General features: G+C 43.4%; 1 protein-coding gene across 2 annotated transcripts in view; it reads left to right on the plus strand.

Annotated features, from left to right (window-relative positions):
* oxsr1b (oxidative stress responsive kinase 1b) overlaps positions 1–19389 on the plus strand; it is a 54669-nt gene extending 35280 nt beyond the window's left edge. Inside the window, exons 6-19 of one of the 2 annotated variants that reach the window (XM_058376727.1) lie at positions 2736–2845; positions 4176–4277; positions 4385–4518; positions 4648–4696; positions 5590–5655; positions 6606–6728; positions 10801–10878; positions 13413–13448; positions 13909–14046; positions 14344–14444; positions 14623–14675; positions 15208–15276; positions 15908–15972; positions 16061–19389. In XM_058376727.1, the coding sequence (XP_058232710.1) occupies positions 2736–2845; positions 4176–4277; positions 4385–4518; positions 4648–4696; positions 5590–5655; positions 6606–6728; positions 10801–10878; positions 13413–13448; positions 13909–14046; positions 14344–14444; positions 14623–14675; positions 15208–15276; positions 15908–15972; positions 16061–16135 (1199 nt within the window). In that variant the 3' untranslated portion in view covers positions 16136–19389. The remainder of the gene's footprint in view (positions 1–2735; positions 2846–4175; positions 4278–4384; positions 4519–4647; positions 4697–5589; positions 5656–6605; positions 6729–10800; positions 10879–13412; positions 13449–13908; positions 14047–14343; positions 14445–14622; positions 14676–15207; positions 15277–15907; positions 15973–16060) is intronic. The other variant, XM_058376726.1, reaches the window with a different exon arrangement.
* The last annotated feature ends 2302 nt before the right edge of the window (positions 19390–21691 follow it).

Below are 21691 nucleotides of genomic sequence, written 5' to 3' on the forward strand. Positions count from 1 at the left end.
TCTGTGTCCGTATAATCAATGCTGTCCTTTCCTGTCTGTCTGTCTGTGTCCGTATAATCAATCCTGTCCTTTCCTGTCTGTGTCTGTCTGTCTGTGTCTGTATAATCAATCCTGTCCTTTCCTGTCTGTGTCTGTCTGTGTCCGTATAATCAATCCTGTCCTTTCCTGTCTGTCTGTCTGTGTCTGTATAATCAATCCTGTCCTTTCCTGTCTGTCTGTCTGTGTCCATATAATCAATGCTGTCCTTTCCTGTCTGTGTCCGTATAATCAATCCTGTCCTTTCCTGTCTGTCTGTCTGTGTCCGTATAATCAATCCTGTCCTTTCCTGTCTGTCTGTCTGTGTCTGTATAATCAATCCTGTCCTTTCCTGTCTGTCTGTCTGTGTCCATATAATCAATCCTGTCCTTTCCTGTCTGTCTGTCTGTGTCCGTATAATCAATCCTGTCCTTTCCTGTCTGTCTGTCTGTGTCCGTATAATCAATCCTGTCCTTTCCTGTCTGTCTGTCTGTGTCCGTATAATCAATCCTGTCCTTTCCTGTCTGTGTCTGTCTGTGTCCGTATAATCAATCCTGTCCTTTCCTGTCTGTCTGTCTGTGTCCGTATAATCAATCCTGTCCTTTCCTGTCTGTCTGTCTGTGTCCGTATAATCAATCCTGTCCTTTCCTGTCTGTCTGTCTGTGTCTGTATAATCAATCCTGTCCTTTCCTGTCTGTCTGTCTGTGTCCGTATAATCAATCCTGTCCTTTCCTGTCTGTGTCCGTATAATCAATCCTGTCCTTTCCTGTCTGTCTGTCTGTGTCCGTATAATCAATCCTGTCCTTTCCTGTCTGTCTGTCTGTGTCCGTATAATCAATCCTGTCCTTTCCTGTCTGTCTGTGTCCATATAATCAGTCCTGTCCTTTTTTTGTCTTGTCTGTCTGTCTGTCTGACGGTCGGTCCCCTTGAAGTACCCATTAGTTCATAGCTACTTTCTTCCAAGTCATTGTTTTGTTGTAACGGTGGCCCTGGAGACACGTCTGTTCCGAATTCGGCACAATTTTTTCCGAACATCCGTATTCAAGCATTCTGTTCTCGTTGAGGAATCTGTGAAGGCTCCCTTTTCTGAAGTCTCGAACCCGGCAGCTGATCTGTTTATCAGCTTCTTAATAATTTTACAGCATTCAGTAGTCACCGTTATCCAGAGCGGATTATATTTGTCTCATTCCGCGTTAAGGGCCATGCTCAGGGGCCCATCAGCGGTCCCGGGATTCAGAATCATGGCCTTCCGGTCAGTAGCCTTAATTCCTTTAATCACTGAGCCACCACTTCTCGTCCCATGAGCCTTCTAGAGAGAGAGAGAGCTTACATAAATGAAACGTTCTGAAAGACAAAGACACTGGACTACATCTTACCACAGTCTATTTTGAATAATCTGTTTGGTCCACTGAAATACTTCGCCTTTTGGTCAGCGATCTGCCAGATGACGAGTCCAAAGCTCACCAGGAATTAAAATAGCCATAGTCCAGCGGTTTGCTCAAAGCACTCATGAGCTCAAGTCTCTGTCTAAACGTCTGTCTGACGTTTCTTCACACATGGACATATGCGACAGTGCGTCCTAAACACAGAGGGTCAATGGGTAAGCGACTAGAAGGTTTCCAGAACTGCCAAAATAACCACTTTAAACCTTCACTGATCAGATTCATGCTCAAATTAAACAGGCTTAGAAATAAATGTTAAAATGATGTATTAGCTTTACCGCATGTAGTGCACTTTAAACAGCTTTCAGTGCTTTACCAGGTACTCCAGTGGTCATTTAGGTTCAGTTAGGTCGATTTTACGAAAGTTACAGGTGTGTGAATGTTAAGGATTTTGAACCAGGGTCATATTTGAAGAAGAAGAAGAGGAGGAAGACACAGTAGCCAGCCTTCAGATATTCCATCCTTGGGGTTTGGGGTCAGAGCACAGGGTCAGCCATGATGCAGCGCCCCTGGAGCAGGGTGGGCTGGAGGCGGTGCCGGAGCTTGAACCCCCATCTTCCAGGTGAACGACCCAGAGCCTTAACCACTTGAGTTAGCAGTACCGGCGCCCAGTTGAGGTCACAGCGCCATGATAGTGCTGCTGGAGCAGAGAGGGTTAAAATCCTTGAGGAAGTGTTTTTATGAAGACATAACCTCGACTCGACTCGAGGTAGACGCTAGACACAGACTCTTGGGGTGTGATTAATCCGACGCTTTCCCGGAAACTTCTTTCGAACCTGTGTCTGCGTATAGGAAGCAGCGTGACATTAGAGCTAAATGATCCGAACTCAGCGAAAAGCCGGAATTCCCACCGCTAGTTAGAATTCATGAAAGCAGGAGGGATTTTATTTTAGTAGGCCAAATAAAAACCTTTGAAGATCAAAGACATGGGGAAACAAGCCGAGCGTATCGGAGTGTATCTGAAGAGGGGTGGGTGTGGGTGTGTGTGTGTGTGTGGGTGTGTGTGTGTGTTCTCCCATATTTGTAAAGTGTCAGTTGTACATCTGACGGGAATTTCTCACTCACTTCTTCACTCCACTGAGAGAACCTCCGCCTGATTAACGCTCTCAGCGAAACCGCCTCCTCCTCGTAACCAGGACAGGAATGCATGTTTTATACATTATAATCCCACAAACCGGTTCTGATCCACGTCTAATCTGATGATCCAGGGTTAAGCTGTTATGACTGTGGGCAGATTCCACACCCTCGATTTGTTTTGTTTTTTAATTCTCTGTGCAGATTTCGGCGTAAGTGCCTTCTTATCCACCGGCGGTGACATCACCAGGAATAAAGTGCGCAAGACGTTCGTCGGGACGCCATGCTGGATGGCTCCTGAAGTCATGGAGCAGGTGAAACTCACTCACACACACACACACACACACACACACACTGATTCAGCTGATTACTGCATGCAGCTAGAGTATTATTTCCGGAGACTCAACCCGATGTGTATTCGCTCGTCTACGTGTACTGTATGTGTATGAGTTTCACGTTAGACCTGAGCTTCAGCGAAGATCTGGTTCCACGTTGTATCGGGGGGAAAAAATGATGACTGACAGTGTTGTGTCTAGTGAACCAGATGTTGAATCATTTCTAGGCGGTGGTGTGAATCACCTCAGTGATCCATTCAGTACCACACACACACACTCAGGAGTTTTTGTTGTGCACCATCATGTTCAGCATCGATTGTCTTTGTCATGTCTCACTCCACAGTGGGGCTTAATATGAAGTCTGGGATTTAAGGAAAAATGGACAAGCGTAAGGATTTGAGCGAGTTTGACGAAGGGCCAGATTGTGAAGATCTCCAGATCTGCAGATTTTGTGGGGTGTTCCCGGTCTGCAGTGGTCAGTATCTATCAAAAGTGGTCCATGGAAGGAACAGTGGTGAACCGGTGACAGGGTCATGGGCGACCAAGGCTCTTTGATGCACGTGGGGAGTGAAGGCTGGCCCGTGTGATCCGATCCAACAGACGAGCTACTGTTGCTCAGATTGCTGAAGTAGTTAATGCTGGTTCTGATAGAAAGGTGTCGGTGCGTCACAGTTTGTTGTGTATGGGGCTGCATAGCTGCAGACCAGTCAGGGTGCCCCTGCTGAGCCCTGTGCACCCCTGAAAGCGCAAACAATGGGCACATGACCATCAGAACTGGACCCAGTGGAAGAAGGTGGCCTGGTCTGATGAATCACGTTTTCTTTTCCTGGGGAACACATGGCACCAGGATGCACTATGGGAAGAAGGCAAGCCGGCGGAGGCAGTGTCATGCTTTAGACAATGTTCTGCTGGGAAACCTCGGGTCCTGACGTCCATGTGGATGTTACTTTGACACATACCACCTACCTAAGCATTGATGCAGACCATGTACACCCTTTCATGGAAACGGTATTCCCTGATAGCTGTGACCTCTTTCAGCAGGATGATGCGCCGTGCCACAAAGCAGAAATGGTTCAGGAATGGTTTGATGAGCATGACAACCAGCTTAAGGTGTTTATTTGGCCTTCTAATTCCCCAGATCTCAGTCCAGTCGAGAATCTGTGGGATGTGCTGTATATAATTTACATGTGTTCCAAAACTTTTGATTGGTAGCCTTTATAGAATGTGAATTCCTACTGCAATGACAGAACAGTTAATCAGGAAACCTTTTACTGTGTGTGTGTGTGTGTGTGTGTGTGTGTGTGTGTAGGTAAAGGGTTATGACTTTAAAGCAGATATTTGGAGTTTTGGGATCACAGCCATCGAGTTGGCCACAGGAGCTGCTCCCTACCACAAATACCCTCCTATGAAAGTAAGTAGTGATGATGATGATTTTATGATCTCAGCCTCTCACTGTATCCTCAGCTTACAGACATGACAGCCGTCGCTATGGAAACACTTTGCGGTGTGTTTTCGCAGGTGCTGATGCTGACCCTGCAGAACGACCCTCCTTCCCTGGAGACGGGAATCACGGATAAAGAAATGGTAAAGAAGTACGGCAAATCCTTCAGGAAGATGATCTCACTGTGTTTGCAGAAGGACCCGGAGAAAAGGTGACGTGTGTGTGTATGTGTGTGTATGTGTGTGTATGTGTGTGTATGTGTGTGTGTGTGTATGTGTGTGTGTATGTGTGTGCAGCACAAGGATTGATTTAATTATTTTTTTGTGCTTATTTCATTCAGGCCAACATCATCGGAGCTCTTAAAACACAAGTTCTTCCAGAAAGCGAAGGTAAATCCTTCTGGTTGCCGTTAGCGACTGTGTGAAGTGTGTGTTGTTTTCATCCAATCACTGTGAAGGACAGGAGAACGTTTCCAGGAGTTCAGAGAAGTTCACTAAGCTTTGTAACACACACACACTACCACTGCAGACCAGCAGGGGGCAGCACACCACTGTATTCTCTCTCGCTCTCTCGCTCTCTCTCTTTCTTCCTCCCTCCCTCCCTCCCTCTTTCTTTCTTTCTTTCTTTCTTTCTTTCTTTCTTTCTTTCTTTCTTTCTTTCTTTCTTTCTTTCTTTCTTTCTTTCTTTCTTTCTTTCTTTCTGCCTTTCTTTCTTTCTTTCTTTCTTTCTGCCTTTCTTTCTTTCTTTCTTTCTTTCTCTCTGTCTTTTTTCTGTCTATCTTTCTGTCTGTCTGTCTGTCTTTCTGTCTGTCTGTCTCTTTCTCTCTATCTATCTTTTTTCTGTCTTTCTTTCTTTCTTTCTTTCTTTCTTTCTTTCTTTCTTTCTCTCTATCTTTTTTCTGTCTGTCTGTCTTTCTTTCTTTCTTTCTTTCTTTCTTTCTTTCTTTCTTTCTTTCTTTCTTTCTTTCTTTCTCTCTATCTTTTTTCTTTCTTTCTCTCTCTCTATCTTTTTTCTGTCTTTCTTTCTTTCCTTCTTTCTTTCTCTCTCTCTATCTTCTTTCTTTCATTCTTTCTTTCTTTCTTTCTTTCTTTCTTTCTTTGAAAGATGAACCCAAACTCTTTTTTAAATTTGTGTTTTTATTCTATAATAAAGATTAAGAAGAGTAATTTTCCTCTCGTCTTTATTAATGCTGTCTTTATTTTATTCTCTCTCGTTTTCTCCTCCATGGGTTTGTAGTTGTGTAGTTTGTGTGTAATTGTATGGTGTTTATGTCCTGCTGCAGAATAATGAGTTTCTACAGGAGAAGTTATTACAGAGAGCACCTACAATATCAGAGAGGTCAAAAAAGGTGAGGATTCAACAATTCGAATCATTTCTATTAATCCGAGATCATTTATTTATACAATAACTGTTTCATTGTGTGTGTGTCTGTGTGTGTGTGTCTGTGTGTGTGTGTGTGTGTGTCTGTGTGTGTGTCTGTGTGTGTGTCTGTGTGTGTGTCTGTGTGTGTCTGTGTGTGTCTGTGTGTGTGTGTCTGTGTGTGTGTCTGTGTGTGTGTCTGTGTGTGTGTCTGTGTGTGTCTGTGTGTGTCTGTGTGTGTCTGTGTGTGTGTATGTGTCTGTATGTGTCTGTGTGTGTGTGTCTGTGTGTGTGTCTGTGTGTGTGTCTGTGTCTGTGTCTGTGTGTGTCTGTGTGTGTGTGTCTGTGTGTGTGTGTCTGTGTGTGTGTCTGTGTGTGTGTGTCTGTGTGTGTGTCTGTGTGTGTGTGTGTCTGTATGTGTCTGTGTGTGTGTCTGTGTCTGTGTGTGTGTCTGTGTGTGTGTGTCTGTGTGTGTGTCTGTGTGTGTGTGTGTCTGTGTGTGTGTCTGTGTGTGTCTGTGTGTGTCTGTGTGTGTGTGTCTGTGTGTGTGTGTCTGTGTGTGTGTCTGTGTGTGTGTCTGTGTGTGTGTGTGTCTGTATGTGTCTGTGTGTGTGTCTGTGTCTGTGTGTGTGTCTGTGTGTGTGTGTCTGTGTGTGTGTGTCTGTGTGTGTGTGTCTGTGTGTGTGTCTGTATGTGTCTGTATGTGTCTGTGTGTGTGTGTCTGTGTGTGTGTCTGTGTATGTGTGTGTGTGTGTCTGTGTGTGTGTATGTGTCTGTGTGTATGTGTCTGTGTGTCTGTGTGTGTGTGTGTCTGTGTGTGTGTGTCTGTGTGTGTCTGTGTATGTGTCTGTGTGTGTGTATGTGTCTGTATGTGTCTGTATGTGTGTGTGTGTGTCTGTGTGTGTGTCTGTGTGTGTGTGTGTGTGTGTGTGTGTGCAGGTAAGGCGGGTCCCCGGCTCCAGTGGCAGGCTGCATAAAACAGAAGATGGAGAATGGGAATGGAGTGATGACGAGTTGGACGAGGAAAGTGAGGAAGGCAAAGCTGCTGTCGCTGCTTTACGGGTGAGACACACACACACTCTTTCTTTCTTTCTTTCTTTCTTTCTTTCTTTCTTTCTTTCTTTCTTTCTTTCTTTCTTTCTTTCTTTCTTTCTTTCTTTCTTTCTTTCTTTCTTTCTTTCTCTCTTTCTCTCTTTCTTTCTTTCTCTCTTTCTTTCTTTCTCTCTTTCTTTCTCTCTTTCTTTCTCTCTTTCTTTCTTTCTTTCTTTCTTTCTTTCTTTCTTTCTTTCTTTCTTTCTTTCTTTCTTTCTTTCTTTCTCTCTCCATCTTTATCATTGTCTTCTTTCTTTCTTTCTTTCTTTCCTCTCTCTCTCGTTCTTTCGTTCTTTCCCCTCTCTGTACCCCTTCCCATCTCCTCCCCATATCCCTCTCTCCCCATCTCTCTTTGACACACACTTTCCCTTCATGGTCCTGTGTGTGTGCACGCATAACAGGTCTGTGTGTGTTGGTGTGTAACAGGTGTGTGTGTGTAACAGGTCTGTGTGGGTGTGTGTGTGTAACAGGTCTGTGTGTGTGTGTAACAGGTCTGCGTGTGTGTGTGACAGGTCTGCGTGTGTGTGTGACAGGTCTGCGTGTGTGTGTGACAGGTCTGCGTGTGTGTGTAACAGGTCTGCGTGTGTGTGTGACAGGTCTGTGTGTGTGTGTGACAGGTCTGTGTGTGTGTGTGTGTGTAACAGGTCTGTGTGTGTGTGTGTGTGTGTGTGTGACAGGTCTGCGTGTGTGTGTGTGTGTAACAGGTCTGTGTGTGTGTGTAACAGGTCTGTGTGTGTGTGTGTATGTGTGTGTGTAACAGGTCTGTGTGTGTGTGTGTGTGTGACAGGTCTGCGTGTGTGTGTGTGTGACAGGTCTGCGTGTGTGTGTGTGACAGGTCTGCGTGTGTGTGTGTGTGACAGGTCTGCGTGTGTGTGTGACAGGTCTGCGTGTGTGTGTGTGTGACAGGTCTGCGTGTGTGTGTGTGTGACAGGTCTGCGTGTGTGTGTGTGTGACAGGTCTGCGTGTGTGTGTGACAGGTCTGCGTGTGTGTGTGTGTAACAGGTCTGTGTGTGTGTGTGTGTGTGTGTAACAGGTCTGTGTGTGTGTGTGTGTGTGACAGGTCTGTGTGTGTGTGTGTGACAGGTCTGCGTGTGTGTGTGTGTAACAGGTCTGTGTGTGTGTGTGTGTGTGTGTAACAGGTCTGCGTGTGTGTGTGACAGGTCTGCGTGTGTGTGTGTGTGTGTAACAGGTCTGCGTGTGTGTGTGACAGGTCTGCGTGTGTGTGTGTGACAGGTCTGCATGTGTGTGTGTGTGTGACAGGTCTGTGTGTGTGTGTGTGTGTGTGACAGGTCTGTGTGTGTGTGTGACAGGTCTGTGTGTGTGTGTGACAGGTCTGCGTGTGTGTGTGACAGGTCTGCGTGTGTGTGTGTGTAACAGGTCTGTGTGTGTGTGTGTGTAACAGGTCTGTGTGTGTGTGTGTGTGTGAGACAGGTCTGTGTGTGTGTGTGTGTAACAGGTCTGTGTGTGTGTGTGTGTAACAGGTCTGTGTGTGTGTGTGTGTGTGAGACAGGTCTGTGTGTGTGTGTGTGAGACAGGTCTGTGTGTGTGTGTGTGTAACAGGTCTGTGTGTGTGTGTGTGTGTGAGACAGGTCTGTGTGTGTGTGTGTGTGACAGGTCTGTGTGTGTGTGTGACAGATCTGTGTGTGTGTGTAACAGGTCTGCGTGTGTGTGACAGGTCTGCGTGTGTGTGTGACAGGTCTGCGTGTGTGTGTGTGTAACAGGTCTGTGTGTGTGTGTGTGTGTGAGACAGGTCTGTGTGTGTGTGTGTGTAACAGGTCTGTGTGTGTGTGTGTGTAACAGGTCTGTGTGTGTGTGTGTGTGTGAGACAGGTCTGTGTGTGTGTGTGTGAGACAGGTCTGTGTGTGTGTGTGTGTAACAGGTCTGTGTGTGTGTGTGTGTGTGAGACAGGTCTGTGTGTGTGTGTGTGTGACAGGTCTGTGTGTGTGTGTGACAGATCTGTGTGTGTGTGTAACAGGTCTGCGTGTGTGTGACAGGTCTGTGTGTGTGTGTGTGTAACAGGTCTGCGTGTGTGTGACAGGTCTGCGTGTGTGTGTGACAGGTCTGCGTGTGTGTGTGTGTAACAGGTCTGCGTGTGTGTGACAGGTCTGCGCGTGTGTGTGTGTGTGTGACAGGTCTGTGTGTGTGTGTGTGACAGGTCTGTGTGTGTGTGTGACAGGTCTGCGTGTGTGTGTGTGTGACAGGTCTGTGTGTGTGTGTGTGTGTGTGTAACAGGTCTGCGTGTGTGTGTGACAGGTCTGCGTGTGTGTGTGTGTGTGTGTAACAGGTCTGCGTGTGTGTGTGACAGGTCTGCGTGTGTGTGTGACAGGTCTGCGTGTGTGTGTGTGTGTGAGACAGGTCTGTGTGTGTGTGTGTGAGACAGGTCTGTGTGTGTGTGTGTGTAACAGGTCTGTGTGTGTGTGTGTGTGTGAGACAGGTCTGTGTGTGTGTGTGTGTAACAGGTCTGCGTGTGTGTGTGACAGGTCTGCGTGTGTGTGTGACAGGTCTGCGTGTGTGTGTGACAGGTCTGCGTGTGTGTGACAGGTCTGCGTGTGTGTGTGACAGGTCTGCGTGTGTGTGTGACAGGTCTGCGTGTGTGTGTGACAGGTCTGCGTGTGTGTGTGACAGGTCTGCGTGTGTGTGTGACAGGTCTGCGTGTGTGTGTGACAGGTCTGTGTGTGTGTGTGTGTAACAGGTCTGCGTGTGTGTGACAGGTCTGCGTGTGTGTGTGACAGGTCTGCGTGTGTGTGTGTGTGACAGGTCTGCGTGTGTGTGACAGGTCTGCGTGTGTGTGTGTGTGTGACAGGTCTGTGTGTGTGTGTGACAGGTCTGCGTGTGTGTGTGACAGGTCTGCGTGTGTGTGTGTGTAACAGGTCTGTGTGTGTGTGTGTGTGTAACAGGTCTGCGTGTGTGTGTGACAGGTCTGCGTGTGTGTGTGTGTGTGTGTAACAGGTCTGCGTGTGTGTGTGACAGGTCTGCGTGTGTGTGTGACAGGTCTGCGTGTGTGTTTGTGACAGGTCTGTGTGTGTGTGTGTGTGTGACAGGTCTGTGTGTGTGTGTGTGTGTGTGACAGGTCTGTGTGTGTGTGTGACAGGTCTGTGTGTGTGTGTGTGTAACAGGTCTGTGTGTGTGTGTGTGTAACAGGTCTGTGTGTGTGTGTGTGTGTGTGAGACAGGTCTGTGTGTGTGTGTGTGTGACAGGTCTGTGTGTGTGTGTGACAGATCTGTGTGTGTGTGTGACAGGTCTGCGTGTGTGTGTGACAGGTCTGCGTGTGTGTGTGACAGGTCTGCGTGTGTGTGTGTGTAACAGGTCTGCGTGTGTGTGACAGGTCTGCGTGTGTGTGTGACAGGTCTGCGTGTGTGTGTGTGTAACAGGTCTGCGTGTGTGTGACAGGTCTGCGTGTGTGTGTGACAGGTCTGTGTGTGTGTGTGTGTGACAGGTCTGTGTGTGTGTGACAGGTCTGTGTGTGTGTGACAGGTCTGTGTGTGTGTGTGTGTATAACAGGTCTGTGTGTGTGTGTGTGTGTGACAGGTCTGTGTGTGTGTGTGACAGATCTGTGTGTGTGTGTAACAGGTCTGTGTGTGTGTGTGTGTGTGACAGGTCTGTGTGTGTGTGTGACAGGTCTGTGTGTGTGTAACAGGTCTGTGTGTGTGTGTGTGTGTGACAGGTCTGTGTGTGTGTGTGTGTGACAGGTCTGTGTGTGTGTGACAGATCTGTGTGTGTGTGTGTGTAACAGGTCTGTGTGTGTGTGTGTGTGTGTGTGTGACAGGTCTGTGTGTGTGTGTGACAGATCTGTGTGTGTGTGTGTGTGACAGGTCTGTGTGTGTGTGTGTGACAGGTCTGCGTGTGTGTGTGACAGGTCTGCGTGTGTGTGTGTGTAACAGGTGTGTGTGTGTCTCTACAACACATTTCCCCACTATTAAACATTTCTCTGTATTTATCTTGGTCCTCCTCATAGCACCTGCACGTTGTTCACTTTAAAGCCCAGCGTTTTGTCTGCACCTCTTCGTATGTTGTGATGTTTGTTTTGTCTTTGACACTGAAGGAGCAGTTGCCCAAGTCTGCTAGCGCTCCACGGCGACAAGTTCGCTTCTCTCAGCCTTTGGAAGTTCCTCCAGATAGGGTTGGGCTTTTCTCCAGCACATACAGATGGCTCCATTAACAAGGAAACACTTCCCTTTTAGGACGAACTAGCCGCATGACATCAGTAAACATAGATAGATAGCGAAATGCTAAAAAATAATATCTATATAGCTTTCCTTCAGCAGATTAAATATCGAATCAGATTTGGGAGGCGGGTCAGAAGAGAGCGCCAGACATGTGACTGATTCTAGCATTCTTGCTTTTTAAGCTTTGCTAACGCTTAATAAATATTGGAAATCTAAAAAAAATGAACACAGACAGGGTTTACAACCTGAAGGGGCGGAGCCACCAGAAGGCGATGAGGTTTATACAGCATATAGTCAAACGTTTGTGCTTCTTGAACATCACATTCCATATTTAATTCACTTTTTGCCGTTATTATAAGCTCCACCTTTTTTTGGGGAGGGCTTTCCGCTAGACGCTAGTGCGTAGCTGTGGGGATTTGTGTTTATTCAGCTACAAGAGCATCAGGTTCTGATGTCAGGTGGAGGTCAGGGGTGGAGTCAGTGTTCCAGTGGTCAGGGTCAGGGGTCTGTGCAGGACACTAGAGTTCTTCCGCTTCATCCTTAATGCACCATGTGTTCATCAATTTAGGGAAGAAGCACATACGAGTGTGATGGTCAGGGGTGCACATACTTTTGGCCATGTTGTGTATTTCGTTGAGATCATAGATACAGGTGAGGAGCAAAAATCCTTTGTTTTTATTTTAAGTTTTAAAAATTTAGACATTTTCAGTCATCGGTATCTTGACCGGGTGTCGCCATAGAAACGGCCCACGCTTCGACCTGACCTTGCGAATAAAGCCATGACACAAGCGTTATTCCTTGAAAGCTTAAAAATGACGTTTCAAGGAAGAGAAATTAAAAGACGGAAATAAAAGTGTATATCTTGGGAGGTTGTCTTTCCTGGATGCCATTTGTATCGCTCTGTGTGTGTGTTCACAACTCACCTCTTAAATCAACGATCTTCTTCTAACCACTTAACTGACAGGGGATTAATCGACGCTCAGGGCTAAGGACTAACACACACTGGCTTCGGTCTGACGCACACTTTTGTTATCGAGCGCTAGCTTCAGTGACCACTGCTGTCACATCACAACCATCGGACTGAGCCAAGGTCCAGATAATGGGCGTTAATGTGATACAGAGTATTATACACAGATCAGGCATAACATTATGACTACTGACCGGTGAAGTGAATAAGACTGATGATCTCCTCATCATGGCACCTGTTAGTGGGTGGGATATATTAGGCATCGAGTGAACTTTTTGTCCTCAAAGTTTATGTTAGAAGCAGGAAAAATGGACAAGCGTAAGGATTTGAGCGAGTTTGATGAAGGGCCAAATTGTGATGGCTAGACCACTGGATCAGAGCATCTCCAAAACTGCAGCTCTTGTGGAGGTGTTCCCAGTCTGCAGTGGTCAGTATCTATCAAAAGTGGTCCAACAGTGGTGAACCGGAGACAGGGTCATGGGCGGCCAAGGCTCATTAATGGGCATGGGGAGTGAAGGCTGGCCCATGTGATCCGATCCAACAGACGAGCTACTGTTGCTCAGACTGCTGAAGAAGTTAATGCTGGTTCTGATAGAAAGGGGTCAGAATACACAGTGCAGGACGGGTCAGGGCTGTTTTAGCAGGGAAAGGGGGACTGACACAATATTATGCAGGTAGTCATAATGTTATGCCTGATCAGTGTATACTGTGTTGCTGTTTAAATCACGTTGCCAGCAGAAAGTATGTGAACAACGATGAAGTAAGGAAACGTGGATCTTATCGCTTTCCGATCCTAATCAGGCGTCCTTACAGGATAAACATGACCATCCTACAGACTTCTTAATAATCTGTGTGTAACTGGAATTATAAAGATGTTGGTTTTTCAGATTAGATTAGATTAGATTAGAGCTTGTGAAAGAGTGTTTGGTTGTTAAAATCGCTCATCGTAATTATTACTCGCAAAGACGTCGGAGAGTTAACTGACCTTCATGCGCCGCAATAAATCTCCTCATAAAGGGAACGATATCATTTATAGAAGATCCGATAACGTTCACAATCATCTGGTGTCATCGGACGCCGGGCGCGTTGGCGTTTTTGGGTCTGATCTGGAGCTTGTTTTCAGAGTGAAAGCAAAGTTTTCCGATTTCAAACCCTTGTGAAAAGTCGTGTGAATTTAAATCAGCGTATGTTGGTGTGAGCAGTACGACTCTCTGAGTTTTATATGGAGTGTAAGGGGGATTACTGGGGAATCGAATTAGTAACCCTTTACCCACGCTGTATCACAGATATGACGACTTGTATCATAGAATTTGCTGTATTTTGGTTTTCGATTAAAAACACAGAGTTTAAAAGAGATGCTAACAAAAGTGTGTGAGACGCGTAAACGGCAGCGCTTGGCAACCCGAACCTCTTAACATCTACTGCTCTGGAAATCAGAACCAAGGCTGAATTATTTTATGTTTTCTAAGAGTGTTAATGTCTCTCTCTCTCTCTCTCTCTCTCTCTCTCTCTCTCTCGTAGTCTCCAAGAGTAAAGGAGGGCACTTCGAACTCCGAGGTAAGAATTCAGCTTCTTCTATGTTGATGTGTCTGTACTGATATTCGCTCCTTGCATGGAACAATGCATTAAACTACAAATTTTGGACACACACAAGGTCCACTGCAGGCATTGGCCATGTAACAGACTGCTAAAAATCTCCAGCAGTAATTAAAATGACCGCTGAAAATGAAAAGTGCTGCATGTATTTTGTATGTGGAGGAGGGCGTAACCCCATGATCTAGCATGAGCGTCAGGTCAAAACGATACGTGAGGCCGCCTTCACGTGTCTCAGAGGAAGCACGCTTTAGCCTTCACCCCACCCCAGTTAGTGTCTGTGGTGAGAATTAGCTTCCGTCCAGATTGTGGAGGAAAATTGAAATCATTGTGCATGATGTTGACTCTGAAAGGAATTGGACTTTATTTTTAGTTAGCATCTCAGTGTCGTGACATGTGGTGATGTTTCCCTTTTCTCCGTTAGCAACTTTTCCAGCCAGCGGAGCCCTTCGGCAGTCACCTCCAGACGGGAGGACCTCCTGCCCAACCCGATTTACCTCAGTCTGGTGGACAGGCCGCGCCGCCCTCACAGTCCCCGCCTGCTCCTGCTAACCCCGCCCAGGTAACCCCTTTTACACAGGTGTGCCTTCATCAGCTTGAATGGTTTGGTGTGTGGAGTAAATCGTTCTGTAATGTCGGAGTGTAAAAATGTGTATCATCTTCCTCTGAGCTTAAAACAAATGATTTTATCGATTAGAGATTAAAGATTTAGTGATATAGATTTTTAGTGATACAGCATTGAAGTGAAGGAAGCTGTTACACTGACGTTGTGACACGATACAGACGTTTATTATTCTAAACAACATCAAGCCCGTAGCTGAAATGTGTAATGCTCACACATTTGACCTTTAACCCTCAGGTCCTTGTCCCTACCCCTGCTCCAGTCCCGGTTCCTGCCCCTGTCCCTTTCTCTGCCAGCGATGCCTCCAAGTCTCCCATCAGCCTGGTGTTGAGGTTGAGGTATGTGGCGTGAGACATTTGACATAAATCCACTCTCATTAAACCTGTCCGGTGTCTTAAATACGACGCCGTTTGCTCGTCTCCTGTCAACGTCGTTAAACAAAGTAAATAATTCGGGGCATTGTTATGCCTCTGCTTTTACACATCAGCATCAGGATGTCTCTCTTCTGTTATCCAGAAACCTGAAGAAGGAGCTCAACGACATACGATTCGAGTTTATGCCTGGACGAGGTAGAGTAAGCTGCTTCTGAAGTCTTTCTGCTTGTGGGATTAAATCTTAATATTCTGTATTCTTTACATTATATAATCATAAAAACAGCTCCACTTGTAGCTGAATTTTTTCCGGAATCCACATGTCTTTATGGAGCTTGCTTTGTGCACTGGTGTGTAGTCATGTTAGAACAGGAAGGGGTCATCCCCAAACTGGTCCCACAAAGCATGAAATTGTCCAAAATGTCTCAGTATACTGAAATATTAAGAGTTCCTTTCACTGGACCTAAGGGGCGGAGTCCAACCCCTCGGGGGGGGAAAAAAAAAAAAAAAACAACAACCCTGAATTCAATGACATGGAGGGGCGTCCCAATACTTTTGGTAATATAGTGGATATATATAGTACAGTTACATAAACCTGACAAGTCGTTAATATTTGTTTTATCTTTAAGTGAAGTTTCAGGTCAGTAAAATGTGTGGTTATTGATGACCACAGCCGCCTGAACTCTAACGCTCTTCCTCACGTCTCCACTCTCTGTGGGGTTTTCTGTAGACACGGCAGACGGAGTGTCCCAGGAGCTGGTGTCTGCAGGGCTGGTAGACGGGAGGGATTTAGTTATAGGTAAGTAACTGTCTCTCTCTCTCCATCTATCTCTCTCTCACGCCCTCCCTCCCTTCCCCTCGTCCGCCCATCTTCCTGTGCCCCCTTTCTCTCTCTCTCTCTCTCTCTCTCTCTCTCTCTCTCTCTCCCTCTCTCCCTCCCTCTCTCTCTCCCTCCCTCCCTCTTTCTATCCCCCTGTTTCTCTCTCTCTCTCTCTCTCTCTCTCTCCCTCTCTCCCTCCCTCTCTCTCTCCCTCCCTCCCTCTTTCTATCCCCCTGTTTCTCTCTCTCTCTCTCTCTCTCTCTCTCTCTCTCTCCATCTCCCTCCCCCTCTTTCTCCCCCATCTCTCTCTCCCTCCCTTTCTCTCCATCTTTCTATCTCTCTCTTCCTCCCTGCCCCCTCTCACTCTCACTCTCTCTCTCCCCCCTCTCTCCATCTCCCTCCCCCTCTTTCTCCCCCATCTCTCTCCCTCCCTCTCTCCATCTTTCTCTCTATCTCTCTTTCTCCGTCTCCCTCCCCCTCTTTCTCCCCATCTCTCTCTCTCTCTCTCTCTCTCTCTCTCTCTCTCTCTCTCTCTCTGTTAGGGATTTTTGTGTACAGTCCTGCTGTTGAACATGAATGATGAACATTTTGTTTTTGTTTTCTTTTTAAGTTGCTGCTAATTTGCAGAAGATAGTCGACGAGCCTCAAGCCAATAAAAATGTCACTTTTAAGCTGGTGAGTCCAAATTGCACACCGTCTGCTGGTTTCCATAGAAACGAGGACGGGTAATCGGGAGCGATTCTAACTTTTCCTGTCATTCCAGGCATCTGGCGTCGAAGGCTCCGAGATTCCCGACGACGTCAAACTCATGGGATTTGCTCAGCTCAGTATCAGTTAAAGTTTGCCTCCATGCAGGGACCATGACTTGCCTAAAAATGTGAAAAACAAAAAAAACAAACACAAAACAACAACAGAAACCCAACACCACACCAATAGAATGACCCATTCAATCCCCTGGCCACTGTTTGAGAAACCACTTCTGCCAAAGAAAAGCGTAGCGTGTCGTGAGCCCATAGGATTAAAACCTCAGACCCTCCTCCAGCTGTGGGAGGCCCTGGGGTGAAAGGATGAGATCAGAGTCTATAGGAATCTCTCGACTAAAGTTTACAGCGTATATGTAGAAGGATTACACCCCCCCCCACTCACCATCACCCACGTTGTGTTCGTTTCCATTTTCTTTCCTGTTTCCTCCTGTAATATATACGTCCCGACATTTGCACAATCTGAACTAACGCCCTAAAATGTTGATTCATGTAACAATGCCTTATATTCAAGAGCTACTGAATGCATGTCTAAAGAGAAAGACGTATTTTTATTTTCTATTCTAGCCAAACTTTTTTTTTTTTTTTTTTTTTTTATGGTTTCTGGTCAGCTAGCACACTTCGACTGAAGCCAGTGCCCTACTCCAGCACACTCTCCTAGCCTTATCATGACCAGATGAATCGACCAATCAGCTTTCAGAAGCTTCTCACAAATCACTGATGTTATGTTTTGTCTCTCCCTCCCTCTACCCCTCTCTCTCTCCCTCCCTCCCTCTCCTCATCTCTCTCTCTCTCTCTCTCTCTCTCTCTCGCCCCCTCCATCTCTCTCTCTCTCTCTCGCCCCCCCATCTCTTTCTCTCTCCCTCCCTCTACCCCTCTCTCTCTCCCTCCCTCCCTCTCCTCATCTCTCTCTCTCTCTCTCTCGCCCCCTCCATCTCTCTCTCTCTCACTCTCTCTCTCGCCCCCCCATCTCTTTCTCTCTCTCCCCCTCTCCCCCCCTGTAGCCAAACTTTTTTTTTTTATGGTTTCTGGTCTGAAGGAAACAGCTAGCACACTTCGACTGAAGCCAGTGCCCTACTCCAGCACACTCTCCTAGCCTTATCATGACCAGATGAATCGACCAATCAGCTTTCAGAAGCTTCTCACAAATCACTGATGTTATGGGGTTTTTGTGTGTGTGTACAGCATTCCTCGCCTGCGTGATGCACTGGTTACTATGGCAATGCAAGCGTTCTCCCCTACGAGTCCCACACGAGTGGATGCACACACAAGACACCGAACCAGAGGTGGACAAATCGTTCATTGTAGAACGACCACAGGGCACGTCCGATACGCTTCGATTAGCCGTAAAAACAGAAGAACATATTCATCACGTTTTTGCGACCGCATTTGAGTCGGTCACTGGGCAGCGTTTCTGCTGTGATTCTCCCAATGCAGCTAAAAGATCTATGAGTCTTGCTAGCTGTATTGCTGCATGTTGTCCAGCTGGCCAGGTAAAACACTGGTCAGTGCGTAACGGCAGAAAGCGTGCTGCATTTCAGTAGGTGGCTCTGTCTAAACACAGCTACGTGTTAGTGTTACACTGAAATCCGCGTCTTTTCCTTTCTCCGGATCTTAACCCTACTTATCACCCAGCCTGGTCAGAAAATCTCTGCATGTCCCAGGCTACTGATTTGTCCACCTCTGGTCTTGAATTTATTGAGTTCATTAATCACTGGCATGAGTCTCTCTCTCTCTCTCTCTATCCCCCCTCCCTCTCTCCTCCCTCTCTCCTGCTCTTTCTCCCTCTCGCTCTCTCTCTCTCTCTCTGCCCTGTGCAATCACTGAAGTTTTTTTCAGTTATAAAGATATTTCCATTTTTGTGTACAGTCTTGTGTGGAAATCCCCCCCCTCTCTTCCCCAGTATATTACACATGGCTCTGCCTGCATCACTGCTCCATAAAAAGAAGTTATTGCTTTTTATAAAACCATGAATGATGTTCCTTGTGGATGGAAAAAAAAAAGCAAACAAAAACCACGTGTCTGTCTTGCTGGTGTTACCGCCCTGTTCTCTCTCTCTCTCTCTCTCTCTCTCTCTCTCTCTCTCTCTCTCTCTCTCTCTCTCTCCTCCCCTCACTGATGTGGCTGAACTTGATCTTCAGATTTTTTTGTCTGTAAATAACATGATTTTTATTGGTTGTGTCACTCATTGCCTTTAAAACCACGTCCCCTAAGACATCCCCATAACCTGGCTCTCTCTCTCTCTCACACACACACACACACACACACACATACACACACAGTCTTTTTTTGGTACACACCAATCTTCCAAAGCACACCGAACTCTTCAGTTCTTCACCCGCTAAAAAACCCTGACCGGAGCACACAGAGCCGTTCCCTCGCCGTGTGGAGGAGGTCTGTCTGATGTAATAACCCCGCCCCCAAACACTGAATGTAACTCCGTAACTCATCACCACACTGGCAGGACAGTGAGCAGCCGCTCAGCTTGCTTTAGCGCATTAACATCGAGCATTCTTTCTTCCTTTTTCTTTTCTCTTTTATTTGATCAAGTCCTGAAATAATAATATAGTGTTCTACAAGCAACGGTAAGAATCCGACAGGTTTACGCACGAGAGACGGCCGTCGCTCGCCTTCCATCCGACCCCCGAGGCTCACGTGAACACTGGGGTGGGAAAAGTGGGGGGAATTTTTTTCATACACATACGTGAAGATTGGACCATGTCTCCGTTCGTTTTTGGGCAGAAATCCAGTATTTCTCTGATATTCCTATTTATAGTATGAGTTTCCTAATCATGGCCTTTGGCGTTTAATTCACTCTCAATCGCTCCAGGCACTTAGATTGAATGAAAAATAAATCAAATGTAATAATTGAATATTTAGAATCAAGTACCCTTGTATGCCGATGTCGTGAATTCCATTAAAAAAATAGAAATAAAATCTTTAAAAAAAAAGGAGATAAAACCTTTATTGTGCCATTCACCAGCATTATTAGAATATCCAGTAAAATCTGATTGATGATGTTGTCCCCTGTTTTGTTGTATGCTTCACACACACACACACACACACTCACTCTTACACACACACAGCCCTTTTTTTTATTTGCTGAAATGTATTATAGCAATGCTGTAGTGTTTGGACAGACGGCCTTCACACTCAAATGATTACAGGCAATAACATCCACATGTAAGATATTTAATTTTTTTTTTTTTTTTGCATTAGGATTTTATTTTATTTTCGCTCATTGGCACTCTTGTTGGTTTTGAACTTGGATGCATGTTTCTCTGATTATTTTAAAAATCAATAAAGAATGAACATATCAGCTTGTGAATCATCACAGTGATTGTGTGTGTTTCAGTAATGATTGCTTAAGGATTGTTTGATTGGGGAATTTAATCCAATAATTGATATTTTTTTTAATCCAATTATTGAGATATTTTAATCCAATAATTAAGATTTATTAATCCAATAGACTTTTTATCCAATAATTGAGATTTTAATCCAATAATTTAGACTTTTTAATTCAATAATTGAGACATTTTAATCCAATAGACTTTTTTTTATCCAGTAATTGAAACTTTTAACCCAATAATTGAGACTTTAATCCAAACATTGAGATTTTTTAATTCATAAATTGAGATTTTAATCCTATAATTGAGACTTTAATCCAATAATTGAGATACTTTAATACAATAATTGAGATACTTTAATCCAATAATTGAGATTTTAATCCTATAATTGAGACTTTAATCCAATAATTGAGATTTTTTAATCCAATAATTGAGATTTCTTAATTAATAAAATGAGATTTTTATCCTATAATTGAGACTTTAATCCAATAATTGAGATACTTTAATCCAATAATTGAGATTTTAATCCTATAATTGAGACTTTAATCCAATAATTGAGATATTTTAATCCAATAATTGAGATTTCTTAATTCATAAATTGAGATTTTAATCCTATAATTGAGACTTTAATCCAATCATTGAGATTTTTAAATCCAATAATTGAGATACTTTAATCCAATAATTGAGATATTTTGATCCAATCATTGAGAGATTTTAATCCAATAATTGAGATTTCTTAATTAATAAAATGAGATTTTAATCCTATAATTGAGACTTTAATCCAATAATTGAGATTTTTAAATCCAATAATTGAGATACTTTAATCCAATAATTGAGATATTTTGATCCAATCATTGAGAGATTTTAATCCAATAATTGAGATTTCTTAATTAATAAAATGAGATTTTAATCCTATAATTGAGACTTTAATCCAATAATTGAGATTTTTAAATCCAATAATTGAGATACTTTAATCCAATAATTGAGATATTTTGATCCAATCATTGAGAGATTTTAATCCAATAATTGAGATTTCTTAATTAATAAAATGAGATTTTAATCCTATAATTGAGACTTTAATCCAATAATTGAGATACTTTAATCCAATAATTGAGATTTTTTAATTCATAAATTGAGATTTTAATCCTATAATTGAGACTTTAATCCAATAATTGAGATATTTTGATCCAATCATTGAGAGATTTTAATCCAATAATTGAGATTTCTTAATTAATAAAATGAGATTTTAATCCTATAATTGAGATACTTTAATCCAATAATTGAGATTTCTTAATTAATAAAATGAGATTTTAATCCTATAATTGAGATACTTTAATCCAATAATTGAGATTTCTTAATTCATAAATTGAGATTTTAATCCAATAATTGAGATTTCTTAATTAATAAAATGAGATTTTAATCCTATAATTGAGACTTTAATCCAATAATTGAGATGATACTTTAATACAATAACTGAGATTTTTTAATTCATAAATTGAGATTTTAATCCTATAATTGAGACTTTAATCCAATAATTGAGATTTTTTAATCCATTAATTGAGATTTTAATCCAATAATTGAGATTTCTTAATTAATAAAATGAGATTTTAATCCTATAATTGAGATTTCTTAATTAATAAAATGAGATTTTAATCCTATAATTGAGACTTTAATCCAATCATTGAGATTTTTAAATCCAATAATTGAGATACTTTAATCCAATAATTGAGATATTTTGATCCAATCATTGAGAGATTTTAATCCAATAATTGAGATTTCTTAATTAATAAAATGAGATTTTAATCCTATAATTGAGACTTTAATCCAATAATTGAGATACTTTAATCCAATAATTGAGATTTTTTAATTCATAAATTGAGATTTTAATCCTATAATTGAGACTTTAATCCAATAATTGAGATATTTTGATCCAATCATTGAGAGATTTTAATCCAATAATTGAGATTTCTTAATTAATAAAATGAGATTTTAATCCTATAATTGAGATACTTTAATCCAATAATTGAGATTTCTTAATTCATAAATTGAGACTTTAATCCAATAATTGAGATATTTTGATCCAATCATTGAGAGATTTTAATCCAATAATTGAGATTTCTTAATTAATAAAATGAGATTTTAATCCTATAATTGAGACTTTAATCCAATAATTGAGATACTTTAATACAATAATTGAGATTTTTTAATTCATAAATTGAGATTTTTTAATTCATAAATTGAGATTTTAATCATATAATTGAGACTTTAATCCAATAATTGAGATTT

This window comes from Hemibagrus wyckioides, linkage group LG23, assembly GCF_019097595.1.
Source record: "Hemibagrus wyckioides isolate EC202008001 linkage group LG23, SWU_Hwy_1.0, whole genome shotgun sequence".
In the NCBI taxonomy this organism is placed as follows: domain Eukaryota; kingdom Metazoa; phylum Chordata; class Actinopteri; order Siluriformes; family Bagridae; genus Hemibagrus; species Hemibagrus wyckioides.